Consider the following 12,733-nt stretch of genomic DNA (forward strand, 5'->3'; position numbering starts at 1 on the left):
AAAAGATTATCAAAACGTTGTATTTTCAGTGAACAATGACTATGAACTTTCACTATATCAAAATACAATTTGGGGACATTTTCTAATCCCCCCTTCCAATACTGCATATGAGTTTCTCTTCCTGGGTGGCCTGTATTTCCCATAATGTGCTACAGTCATGAAACTCCATAATATAACCAGGAGTGTTGCTATGCATTGAATTTATTCTAGTCAGGGAATGGAAAACATACAGAAGACCCTGGTTACTCCCAGTACAGCTGTCATGAGTTGTCTTGCTGTGACTTTTTATGATACAAGAGTAAAAGACCTGAATATGTCCCAAAGAATATAAAGAAAATCTGTATTAATCACAATAATACCCCCTTGTCATTGATAGGAAGTAGAGATAAAGTTGAACATCGTGATGACAATAGTAAAATGGAGATTTTAACAGCAAATATCAGAGCAATCATATATTTGCAGCATTGTTTGTTTGCTTGTTTGTTTCTCACACTTCACCGTGCCTGAAGACAGTTTTTCTACCTTATCCTCTTTCAGATCTAAATGTAAGAATTGAAATTAAAAAATAATCATGGAACAAGTTGATGCTGTTTCATTATCTGCTGAGTTTTACTTAAACACAATTGCTCTTGAATTCATATTTTTAGAAGAACAACATGATAATTAGAAGCCCTGTACTAATTAGTTTTCCTAACAGTTAGCTTTTTCAGCCCCATAACTTTCATGCTCTAAGGACGTGTTAATAGAACATCTTTCTCTACAACAAATCTCATTATTAAAAAAAATCTAGTCATATTATGCACGTTTAGGCCACAACCCCTGCTGCCCTTGCATCATGGCTGCACATGGAGATCTGCTCTGCATGGTGCCTGTGGGCTGCAAGGGGACAGCCACCTTCTCCATGGTGCCTCTCCTCGGCTGCAGGGTGTTTTTGCTTTGCAACTGGAGAACCTTGTATTCCTTCTATATTGACCTTGGTGGGTGCTGGGTCAGTATTAGTAAAGACAGGTTGTTCTGAATCTTGTAATTTAATTTCTAGGGGAAAAAAAAAAAAAATTAGAAAAAGTGATGGATTTTTCTCATAAACTTCTGTATATTCTTTATACATGCACACTCAGGGTGAGTTTTCTCCACCCTTAGGTCAAATACCTGGTATCTGCTGAGCACTCTCAGCTCTTCAGTTTTCAAATAGGAGTGAATGGTACTCAGTCATGTGTAATGATGTTTTTATGCAGCAAACAATAAGGAGAATTCTAGTGCATCTTTGTAATAGCTTCAATAGTCTTTTATTTTTTGCTTACTTTAATAGGGGTGTTTCTCTTTCATATTTCTGTTTGATTAGAAATTATATAAAAGCCTGAGTGAGGTGAAGTCTGAAGTGGAAACAGTGATAAAAACTGGGAGGCAGATTGTTCAAAAGCAGCAGACAGAGAACCCAAAGGAACTGGATGAAAGGCTTACAGCTTTGAAGTTGCAATATAATGAATTGGGTGCGAAGGTAAGCTGTATGTTTTGTAATACATAATTATGCTCTCTTTTTAACTGACCAAAGTGAAGAATAAGCTTGGTATGGTAAGTTAATATTCTTTTTTACTGGTTACTTTCAATGTTTTCACATTTTCTTAATGGTAGAAAGAATGGAGGCAAAGGCAATTGTCAGAATAGCTATTCCGTTGTCCTGTAAAAAAAAATGACCTTCTGGAGAAATAGAAAATTGCTTTGTTAAAGTTTAAAATTATACTTCCTTAAACTTTTTATTTTTTTTTCTTCCAATTTTATTGCCTTGTTTTCTTTTGTTTTGGCCAGAAGGGTGTCTTGTTTCCTTTTAATGGCTCAAACAAACACTAACTTCAGAACACTTCAAGTCAGAAAAATACTTAGGTTTTCTTCGTGATTTTTTCACATTTTTTCCCCTAAAGAACTACTTGATAAAAGAGAGAATTCTACCCTTCATTTCCTTTGCCTCTGGTTGTACAGATCATTATGTATTTTGTTTCTATTTATTGCTGTCCAAAAATCTGTTGACCAAAAGTTCTTGCTTTTGCAGCTTTCCCCAGGAGGCATTTGTGTAGCTCTCTGCTTTGCTTCACCTGCTCTCTTGACTTTAACTACACATAAGAATCAGTTCTTGTCATAAGTGTTTCCTGGTTTAAATCTATAAAACCCTGACTTGCCTGGTTGCTGTATCTTAGTATATAAACTACGCAGAATATTGTTTGTTAATGAGTGTGTGGAATAGCTGTCCCACTGTTTTATGTCTCAGAAATGAGCTAAGGTTTTTTTTTTTTTTTAATTTTGTTATTTGTCTTCCTCTGACCTCTTTAGGAAAGTCTTTTAAAAAATTGTCTGATATTTATTCAGTGCTTTGTTTGACCACTTAATATTTCTTAGTGTATAATTAGGAGGACTACATGATTACTTTCCCAGTATTCTCTTATTTCAGCTTCACTTACAAGAAAAAAAAAATATATATAGGTAGATAGATTTCTAAATATTACAGTCTTTTACCTTATGATGCTAATTAATTATATTATTATATACTATTTTTATGTAACCAACCTTCTAGAACCTGTTGCTATTAAATCTCCTGAGCATTGCCTTTGCTTGTGTAAAATTTTCATTTATACATCATCTATTTCTATATCAATTCATATCTGGTTAGAAGCTACTATGCTTCCTAAAAGAACAGTGTTTTCATTTAAAGAAAGTTTCCCTAAGATTTAAATAGACAATAGAAAAGACAGACTGCTAACTAATATCAACAAGATTAGGTCCAAATAAATAAAGAAATTTGTGTCAATTATTAAAGGCTTTTTATTCTGATTCTGCATTATCTATGGAAGAGGTTGCCTGCTAATGAGGTACAATCCTCTGTAAGAACTGTTGATCTTTGAGGAGGAGTTGTGGCATTATCAGTAGGAAAATGTAATATGAAACACTCAACAGCTGTCCTGAATTAAAACAGTTTCCTGCCACTGTTTAAAACAGAGATATTAAGAGACATCAGTCTTTTGAGTGTAAAGAAGATTGAAGTGTCTGCTTCATTAAGGTGAGAGTAGATGATATGTTTGTTTTCTCCATTATTTTAGAATGGACTGTATTTTTTCCTTCATTATATTTAACATAACTGCAGCAGACAGGCGCCATTATTAGAGGGGACCTCTCGACTAATGAAGTGATAAAAATGTGCCATTAGGAAGCCATTAGAGATCTCTAAGAGAGCAACACCGCTAATTAATGTCTCTCAAAAATACATAGTGCTTTGTTTACCACTGTTGTCCTAGATTTAATTTTCCACATTTACTTTCACATATAATGGTAGTTAATCTTTAAGAGGGTCACAAAGGCTCAGAATTACGTAACTGAACCGATCACTTAGCCATATTCAATCCTAATTATGCTGATTTTGGAGAACCACGGCTTTTCTTTTTATGGAAAACCTGATAGTAGTAATAACTGATAGTAAGTCCCAGGACTGAAATCAGTAGTCTGAGGAGAAAAACATCCTTCACGTTTAGACTGATGTGCATTGTCTCCTACATTCTGCTTCAGGAGGGCCCCCATATTTAAACCAATCTTTAATAACCACATTCTTAAGGATGTGAAATGGGTTTAATTTAAATGTACTGAAGTGTTGTGCTCTCAAGAAGGCAGAAAAATTACAATCATTACTAATAGTTTCACACATCTCTCAGTAGAGTTTTCCTATATATTTTAGATACCATTACTGTAGACTGAACCTAGAAATTCCCTTATAGATGGGAAAAGGTTTCTTTTTATTTACTTTTCTTATTATCATATGAACATATGAACATAAATTCCTATCAATTTATCTGGTAGTATCAGACCTTAAACCTCTTTCACTTTTGTAAATGAGTTTTGTCTACTCAGAACATCGAGTTTTGCCCTTCATTTTTAGCTCTGAAAGCGTGATGAATAATTTTGAAAATTTAGTAGGTGCCTCAGTGTACGTAGGTTTGAGATGAAATTACAGGAAACTAAAATGTCATTTGAATATCATGGAGCTGAGATTGCATTTATGATAAACATTCCATGCCCGTGCTTGCATTCCCTCGTGCATATTCTCTCTCTGTCGCAGACATATATATGCATATGTACACATGAACAGCTGTCTTCAAACTACTTAAGTAGTTTGTTAATTGTGAAGCTGTTGCGTAGGGTCTGTAGCATCCTTACTGCAAATCTCTTTGTGCTAATTCAGTAGAGTAGAGACTCTCTAGAACAAAATGGCTGTAACCATTTTCTTGCTGCTCTACTAAAGGTGTTGCTACTGTATAGACCACCACTTGGAAGGTAAGATAATTCCCCACAATCCACTGCTGCACAGGAATTTGTCTGTTCAACTTCAGCTATATTACTAAAAGGTTTTAGATACCTTTTATTTTGCTTTAAGTATCTACTCCTCCCATTTTTATTTATTACAGCTAAAGAGTCTTGCAAGTAAACTATTTAACATAGCTAAAATAGTTTTGAAATACAGAAAAGATTTATGGAGTCTAAATATAATGTTTGGTATCATTGTAGGAAACAGAAGGCCTTAAGAGGGCACTGTTTCCTTTTTTCTTCAGAAATGCATCTTTAGGTTTTAAGTACAAACAGAAACTGATGCAACTCCAGATATATACAGCATAGATGGGAGTAGTGTAATATCACTGATACAGTAGCCAGCATTTAGAGATGTGTAGAGCAGCACAACTATTATTTTTGTGCTTGAGCAGATATCAGCAATTTCCTTTATAGTATACCAAGTGGTTATAGTTTCACCTACGCAGGCAATCTCACATAGGGTAGTGCACTTTGCATTGTATTTCTGCAAAGTACATGCAAATCGTTATTTAAAGTGACTATTAATATTTCTCAGAAGAGGTGAAATGCATATGTAAACTCCAGGCTTCCCTTATGTGAATCTTTCTTTAGCTAAAAAGCTGAGTTTTATTGTCTTTCTTAGGGATTCCCTCTTGGCTTAACTGTAAATTCTGAGGTCTCATTTAATAAATTTGGTGTATGAGAAAGTACTTAAAGTATATTCAGGGAAGAAAAGTTTTGAAGTTTCAGTAGTAAACCTCTACAGAATAGTATGTGCAACCAGGGACACTTTGTTGCTTATTCCCTGAGTCGATCTACTCTTTACTCTGGGAGAGCAAAAGCCATCCTATTGCCTTTAAAAACTTAAACTCTCCTTTTCTAGGACTAGGAACCAATTTGGTCGCTATGCCGGTGGTTCTATTCAAACAATTTCAAAGGCCCATCTTACTTTCATTAAGTATTGGCACCATTTTTGATTACCTGATGCTACTGTAGACAATGCTGCCAGCATTTGTACTCTTGAATAGGTCTTATACAAAGATGGGGAGAAAAGATTATAGGATTTTTAGCCTCAAAGTCCTGGTTTCATGAACAACAGAAAGTCCTACTGTCAAAATATGAGAAAAATTTGTCTCTGTTTATAAAATTAAACAAAGATAAGATCTTGAAGTGGTAGTAAGCAACTAAAATGTGGATGTAGCTTAGAAGTTCCAGTTATTATATGGTTGTGCTTATTCAATATCAATTTGTTTTCATTACTTATTTTACTGGGAGAAATACTGTAATTTAAAATAAACTGCAACTTAAATAAAAATTAGTGGCTACAATCTCTGTTGATAACTCATTGATACACAATATAGTTAGTCACCTCCTTTAATATTTGTGTTCGTCTGCAGTTTCGATCCACCTTCATTAATCAGCAGTTCTTAAATTTCTGCAGCACATAATTTAATTCACATTTTCAAATTACCAATCTCCACATGTCCAGCTGTAGTGCTGGTTTTCATGTGAGACCTCTTCATTTACTCTTCTACCTGCTCTCTTAAGTATCCAGAAATTTACTTCTCTTCCTGAATGTGCTGAGGGGCTTGCAGGGAAGGTTTTATTCCCTCATCCTTCAGAATGCTTACCAAAATGTAATACAGAACAGACACGACAAACATTCAACTTTTCTTGCAGGTAATGTGCTTAAAAGAACTTAACAAATAAAACACATATTGTCCATATTATTTGACATCCAAAATGTTTGGCATATGAAAATCCTAACCGACTACCTGTGATGGCAAAGTTGTTAATGTGGGGAGTTGGATGTTTGGAAGCTACTAGTGGAGTAATGACTTAAATAGGTCATGTTGGAAAGCGTGCTGTAAAGCATAGAAGTGTTGCTGGTAAGTCTGTAGTAAAGCTCCCAAGTAAGAGACTGGCAGTAAAATTCATGGGATGTGCCCTGGGACTTGAGCTAGTAATAGGTTTATGGGAAATGTGAACGAGAGCTGATTCTCTAAGGAAACTAGAAATGACAAAACAAACTGGGGATAAGGAAGTTGAAATTGAAAGAGGTCTATGACAGAAAATGGAGGACAGTTGAACAGAAGCTTGAGATAACAGTCTGCAAACTGCACTTCCTTTAAGAAATGTGTTAATACGGCTTACTCATAGTAAATGCTTGTGTAACTCTCTAGAAATGTATATTCACCTTTCTTTTATTGGTTTATATGGAATCAAGAAGCATTTTCTTTAATCAGTACCAAACAGAACTGCATGTGGATACTTGAGGTTGCATTTTTTTTTAATATGTACTTTCATGCTAACAGCAAAAATAAACACTGCGAGAACTTATGAAAGAAGTATATGTTAAAAGTGCAATTTGCCTCATAAAATTTTCAGTTACGTAAAAGTGGCAGATAGAATATACTAAAAAAATCATCAAACCAGAGTTAAGAAACACGTGTTTTATTTCTACAGGTGACAGAAAAAAAGCAAGAGTTAGAGAAATGCTTGAAGTTGTCCCGGAAGCTACGAAAAGAAATTAATTCTCTGACAGAATGGCTTGCAGCAACAGATGTGGAATTGACAAAGAGATCAGCTGTGCAAGGGATGCCTAGCAATTTGGATGCTGAAATTGCCTGGGGCAAGGTAACAATGTAACACACACTGTACCTTTATACATCTCAGTTTATGCATATTAAAGAAGGCTTGATAAAAGGAATAAAAATTCTAGTTTTAATCAGCAGAACTTTATAACTGCTATGTTATTATCACAATCACTAATGCTCGAAAAAGTTTTAAGCATCTTAATCTCTCCACATGTATATACTAGCACAATTCTGCAACATACTGAAATAATCTTCCCTGATATGAGTTTGAAGTAGAATTTCATTTTTCAACGAGTATTTTGGATTTTCCATCCAGTATCCATGTGAATAGAGATCACTTCTCTCTCATCTCATTTTACTTATGGCTAAAAGTTCCAGTAGATAAAAGAAGGATGTCAGAAATCTGTAGGTTCCGAGTGTTCGTGTAGCAGCCAAGAGGAATATTTGGTTCCTTATCCTGTTTGTTTTGTGGCTCATTCATTTTTACCCCAAGGACTTCATACTTTGATAATACCTTACTATGAACTCTCAGTTTAGGTGAAAATGCAAATCCTAAAATGAAATTGTCCCCAAATTTAATACATGTGCCACAAAATAGATAAGAATCTGACAGAATCACAAAGGGATGCAAGAGCTACATCGAGCTGCATATCTCTGTGGAATACTAAGACTGCTCAGTATCATTCAACACTAGCTAATTTGGTTTATATTCTGTATACATAAGGGAAATCCAATCTGAATCAGATCATAAGCAAACCAAACCATCACTATACAGACATACCAAAACCTGTGCTTTTGAGGAAACCATGCTCATCATAATTCAAAGCTTCAAACTTTGAAAGAATTATGTGCAGCCAACGATGTTTTGAAAAAAGTACAGTTACATGATTCCAAAACAATACAACAGAAACCTGTAAAACTGCTTTTCTGTGTGTGAAAAATTAACACTTCAACTCTGCTTAATAGGAAAAATGCTTTAAACATCTTACTGGTTTCAACATGCATTGTAGATACAGTCATGAATAATGTGCAGGCAACTTTATGACTTTCATAAAAGACTGTAGTGGTTTCAGACACTGAAGTACAGTCAGCTTTGTATTTTCTATCGGTTTTTTTGTGTGTTTCTTTTCTGTTTTGTTTTTAACTGCTCGTTTCAAGCTTCTGAGCTTAGTGTCTTTAACCTTGAAAATACGCCGATGATTTATGAAACAGGTACCAAGAAAAAGAAAATCCTATGAGTTCTTGGTGAGGTATGGAATCATTTTTTGTTATCCTCAGTCTCTAAAAGTGTTCTAAAAGTAGTGTCCAAGATATGTTGAGATCACTTCTTACTATCTTACAATTACTTTTTGATTATTACTGCTTTGACTTTCAAAAACAAAAACCTTGTTCTGTAAAAACCCCATTGTTGTTTGCTGTTTTCCCACTTTCGGTTGCTGCCCTTCAAGTCTTACACAGTTCTTCTCATCACTTGTTTGATATTGTGATCTTATCACACATAATAAAGTTGCAGTTGTTTAAGAGATATATTAGATAATCATATCAATTTAATACCCTGTAACTGTGCTGCTAGATAGTCAGTCCATTTACACAGTGAATAGAAGAAAAGTAATGTTTAATATAGCTGAACTATATACGGTGTAGTTCTCCAAAAACAGAAATGTAAACTGTATGTTTGTAGGTACCTCTTCAGGAAAGCTAGTTCAGATGGATATAACTTCAGAGCAGCTTAAATGGAAAGACTTGTCTTTGTCATTTAACCGTTAGATGTATTTCTTCAGAAATTGCATAATTTGAACATAAAATTTGATGAATTGCACAGTTGCATAGTGGGAAGTCCTTGTTACATCTCACTGTTGCTATGAGAAGTACATATTTTACTTTTAATAATTAAAAAAATGTAACAAAATGTAGTTAAAATGAGAAATTTTACTTTGAAAAATATATCAAGCAGATGAACCTACTAATCCTAAGAAATGCTAAAGTATTGTGAATTCTCATGAAAGAATTACATCCGAATGGTTGCAAAAAACAAAACTGGTAACAAGCAGATTTTGGCTTCAGCTCCAGAACAAATCTCTCATTTGGGTCTGGCCTTATGTACTACCTCAGCTCTTCTGCTTTAGTCCCTTGATCACTAAAATAAGGATAAACAACTTTGTATGAAAACAACTCTTCTTGAAGTATGTATTTACTGCATATCTTTCATAAATCCTTTCTTGGGATTGATTCTCTTTAGGGGAATATAAATCAATATTCCTGTAAATATACATTATTAATTTTGAACAATCCAACAGACTGGTGGCAAATCCAACCCTTCCAGATACATGCTGAAATTATGTGATATAATTATATTTTTGCACAAATAATCTGCTCCCACTGTAGCAGGAAGTGTTGTGTGTTACATGAACTCTTTAAAATCATTTTGAGGAATTCACAAACAAGTATGCCAGCAATACTTCTATGTGGATTTCAGTGTAGCATAGTACAAAATAGTACATCAATAATTCAGTCCCCAGTACCAAGCCATCACAGTATCTGATTAATGTCACAGCTTTGGGCTTTGAACTTCCTGAGTAAGTGGGCTACTGAAGATATTAACCAAATGTCTAACAAAATGCACTAGGAGATGAATTAGGCCCCACAGATTGCCATTGTTAGGAAAGTATACTGAAAGCTAACACGTAAAATGGAGACAGAGAGGAAAACTCAGTAGTGTGAATGAACTGAAAATTGGATGTGTGCTGCAGTCATTGCAACTGGGCAGAGAACTCATAATCTTTTTCTTTACAGCACAAGGAAACAGTTATATTTATTACTGAACTTATTTCTAATCGATTTTCAGTACCAAAGTATTTTAAAACATGAAGGGAGCTCACAGTTTCAAAGATAATTATAGAGGTTAGAAAAAAAAATGTGAACATGAGAATGTTGTCTTCAAGGTATAAACGTCCAGAAGTAAAAAGGAGTAGGAAATGTCATTAATGAAAAATAATAATCTTTACATGAAGGGAATTGTGCACATCTAGAATTTTTCTAAGGATAGAACAAAAAATTCTTAGCTGAGTTAGTTGAAAAAAAATGGGCAATGTAATGAAGGCTGTAAGTTGTGTCTTTTTGCTCAACAGAGACAAGCTAAATCTTTCCACTTGAATTCAGTTCTGTTGTAATAGATAAGAAAAATGACATACGAGTGGGAAAAGTCATTAAATATTGTATATTAAGAAGCCATTTATAATCAGAATACTGAGTTAGCGAATGCATTTATCACAAAAGACATTAATAATTGTGGGGCTTATTTGTCTTTTAATCGGGAGCTGGTTTGATATGAATTTGATTGCCAGGAAAGCATGTTCTCAATAAGGAAATGCCAGGTGGTAGCACAAGGAAAGATTCTCTATCACTCACTCTCAGAAGTATTATTCTACCAGTGCTATAATGTTATATTTCAGCTGGAGAACGGAATACTAGTGAGTGTAAAGTTGATTTGAATTACTCAGAAATACATTAGCTAACACATTTAGCAATGTATTTCCTGTCAATAAAATCCATGAAATAAAATGATCTGAAAATAGTTTGAACTGATTCGTAGTCAGTGGTCAGGATGTAATAAAAAATAAAAGATGTGCTGTGAATAAACAAGTAAATGTGTATAATCAGCCCCCTGAGGAGGCCGTAATGTCAGTTCCTGATTAATTCTGTAATCTCACCCAGGCGAGTTCAACTACCTAGGTAATTTCTTTTACAGAGATTTAAATTATTAAGGTTGCTTTAGAGTAGTTCACAATATACAGGCTGTGTGGAGCCATATATAACTACTTCTTCTATCTTTTGTTGATTTTGAATTTTTAAATATACATATTTAAATTATTAGAAAATTACAATAATATCCCTTTTACTTAGCCACAGTTGTGATTTGCTTTAGGGGGGGGAAAAAAAAAAAAAAGTTTAATTTGATACACAGTAGTCTTACCATTATGAACTGTTGCTCAGAAACCCTCTTTGTCATATTATCATTAAAAACAAAAACGAAAAAAAACCCACATTCCTACATGGCTTCTGTTTTCAACCATCAGTTGTTCCTAGTCAGTCTTTGCTAATGTAAAGGAGGTTATGATTTTTTGCTTCCTGGTGAGGCATCAATTAAAAAAAAAACAAAAAACAGCTGTAGTAGTTGTTATTAAACTCGAGGATAAAGAGTATCCCACACTAGAGTGGAATCAGAAAGAAAGCTATGAACCTATCGCTGCACAGATAGCCACATTTATTTATACAGTGATTTATCCTGTAACCCTGTGGGTCCGTATGTAAAATAAAGGTACTATTGTATGCAATTAAAAACTTCTTATGAATTCTTAGTAAGGTTTGTCTTCATATCTTTCAATGCTGCAAAGTATCCTACATATTCCTGAGTTTCAACTCATCTGAATTTGTTATTCCTAAAGTAAAACTCTTATTTTACTTTGCAGTTTCTTTCCTGAGACTTTGATGGTAGGGACTTGTATAGAGAAGCTTAGCTGGTCTTATCAGCTACCTTCTTCCTTTCCTCCTTTTGGCTTTACCAGGATGCAGATTAGAAGTTGGTCACCTGAGGCATGCCATACAAGCAGATGTTTAACATGGAAGAGGAATCTGTGTGTCTGCTTTCATTTTCCTGCATTTTGGGAACCCAGATGCCATTTCTCTAGGGAAATGTTCAGAGCCTGGGCTTTCAGTGGTGATGTAACTTCCTAGTTTCAATTAAGGCATGCTGCCGGCATTTGTCTAAGAAATATAAGTGAGAAAAATAATTTCTTTAAAAGTTAAGGAAAGATTTAGTTCAGTGAAATCTGAATTCATTTTTTCTTGATCAGATAATTTCTGCTATGTTATCCTGTACGTACTAAATATCCGTAACTGTTACTTCAGGAAAGTGGAAGTACAATGAGTTTCTTCCAATGAGACATATCAGAATTCTATTTAACAGAAATTGCCAAGCAATTTGAATAGTGGAATGGTGGGGATTAGGCCTAGCAAGCATGAGTTCACAAAAGGGAAGTTGCTTGACCAATCTGATCTTCTTCTATGATCAGTGACCTGCCTGGTGGATGAAGGAAAGGCTGTTGAAGAATTAATTTGTTTTATTAATTTATATGCCTTACCAATATTATGTGTTTAACGAGGACTGTTTTAAAACTAATGACTCCTAAGTTATTCTGTTGGCCCACAATATCAGAGGTTGATGCTGGTAGTATGGCAGTAGGTGCCAACCTTCCCACCATTACTCCATTCCATTTTATTGCTGTGCAACAGATGGCAGCACAGGGGCAGTCTGACACATGGAAGTGCCTGTGAAGTAAAGGTGTGGAATTAAATTCCTCCATCCTGACAAAAAAAGTGCGCCATTGACATTCATTGATGCTTGCTGAACATTTGTGGAGGCCAATGAGTAGATGTGAGCACAGTGAGGTGGTGGGTGGTGCATTTCAGAAGTGACAATAGTGACAGTGGGTCATCTCTGCTGGTGTAGATTTTTACAAGCTGATATACTGGTTCTTGTTCATTTCTGGCAAAAATGCATAGCAAGTAGCATTGACTACGTGGAAAAAGGTGTTTTTGGCTGAGAATTTGACCAGTCAAACAGTGTTGTTGTGTTCTTTGTATCTACTGGCATTTCCATAGAAATAAATAGGAGGCATTACTTTCAGAACGCCCTACATATGTATGGTTTTTAGATGCTATGAGTACTATTTTAATATTTTAGTTCACTGAGTAAAAATTCCAGGTGAATACAATGAAAAAAAGGTGTTTCTACAGTTTGGAAACGAGAC

The 12,733-nt window shown here is 34.7% G+C and overlaps 1 protein-coding gene across 1 annotated transcript in view; it reads left to right on the forward strand.

Moving 5' to 3' along the window:
* Positions 1 to 12,733, forward strand: part of DMD (dystrophin) — a 1,000,055-nt gene that overhangs the window by 365,784 nt on the left and 621,538 nt on the right. Inside the window, 2 exon segments of the mRNA XM_031557153.1 lie at positions 1,343 to 1,498; positions 6,793 to 6,963. Of these exon segments, the coding sequence (XP_031413013.1) occupies positions 1,343 to 1,498; positions 6,793 to 6,963 (327 nt within the window).

The sequence above is a fragment of the Meleagris gallopavo genome, chromosome 1 (assembly GCF_000146605.3).
Source record: "Meleagris gallopavo isolate NT-WF06-2002-E0010 breed Aviagen turkey brand Nicholas breeding stock chromosome 1, Turkey_5.1, whole genome shotgun sequence".
NCBI lineage: Eukaryota > Metazoa > Chordata > Aves > Galliformes > Phasianidae > Meleagris > Meleagris gallopavo.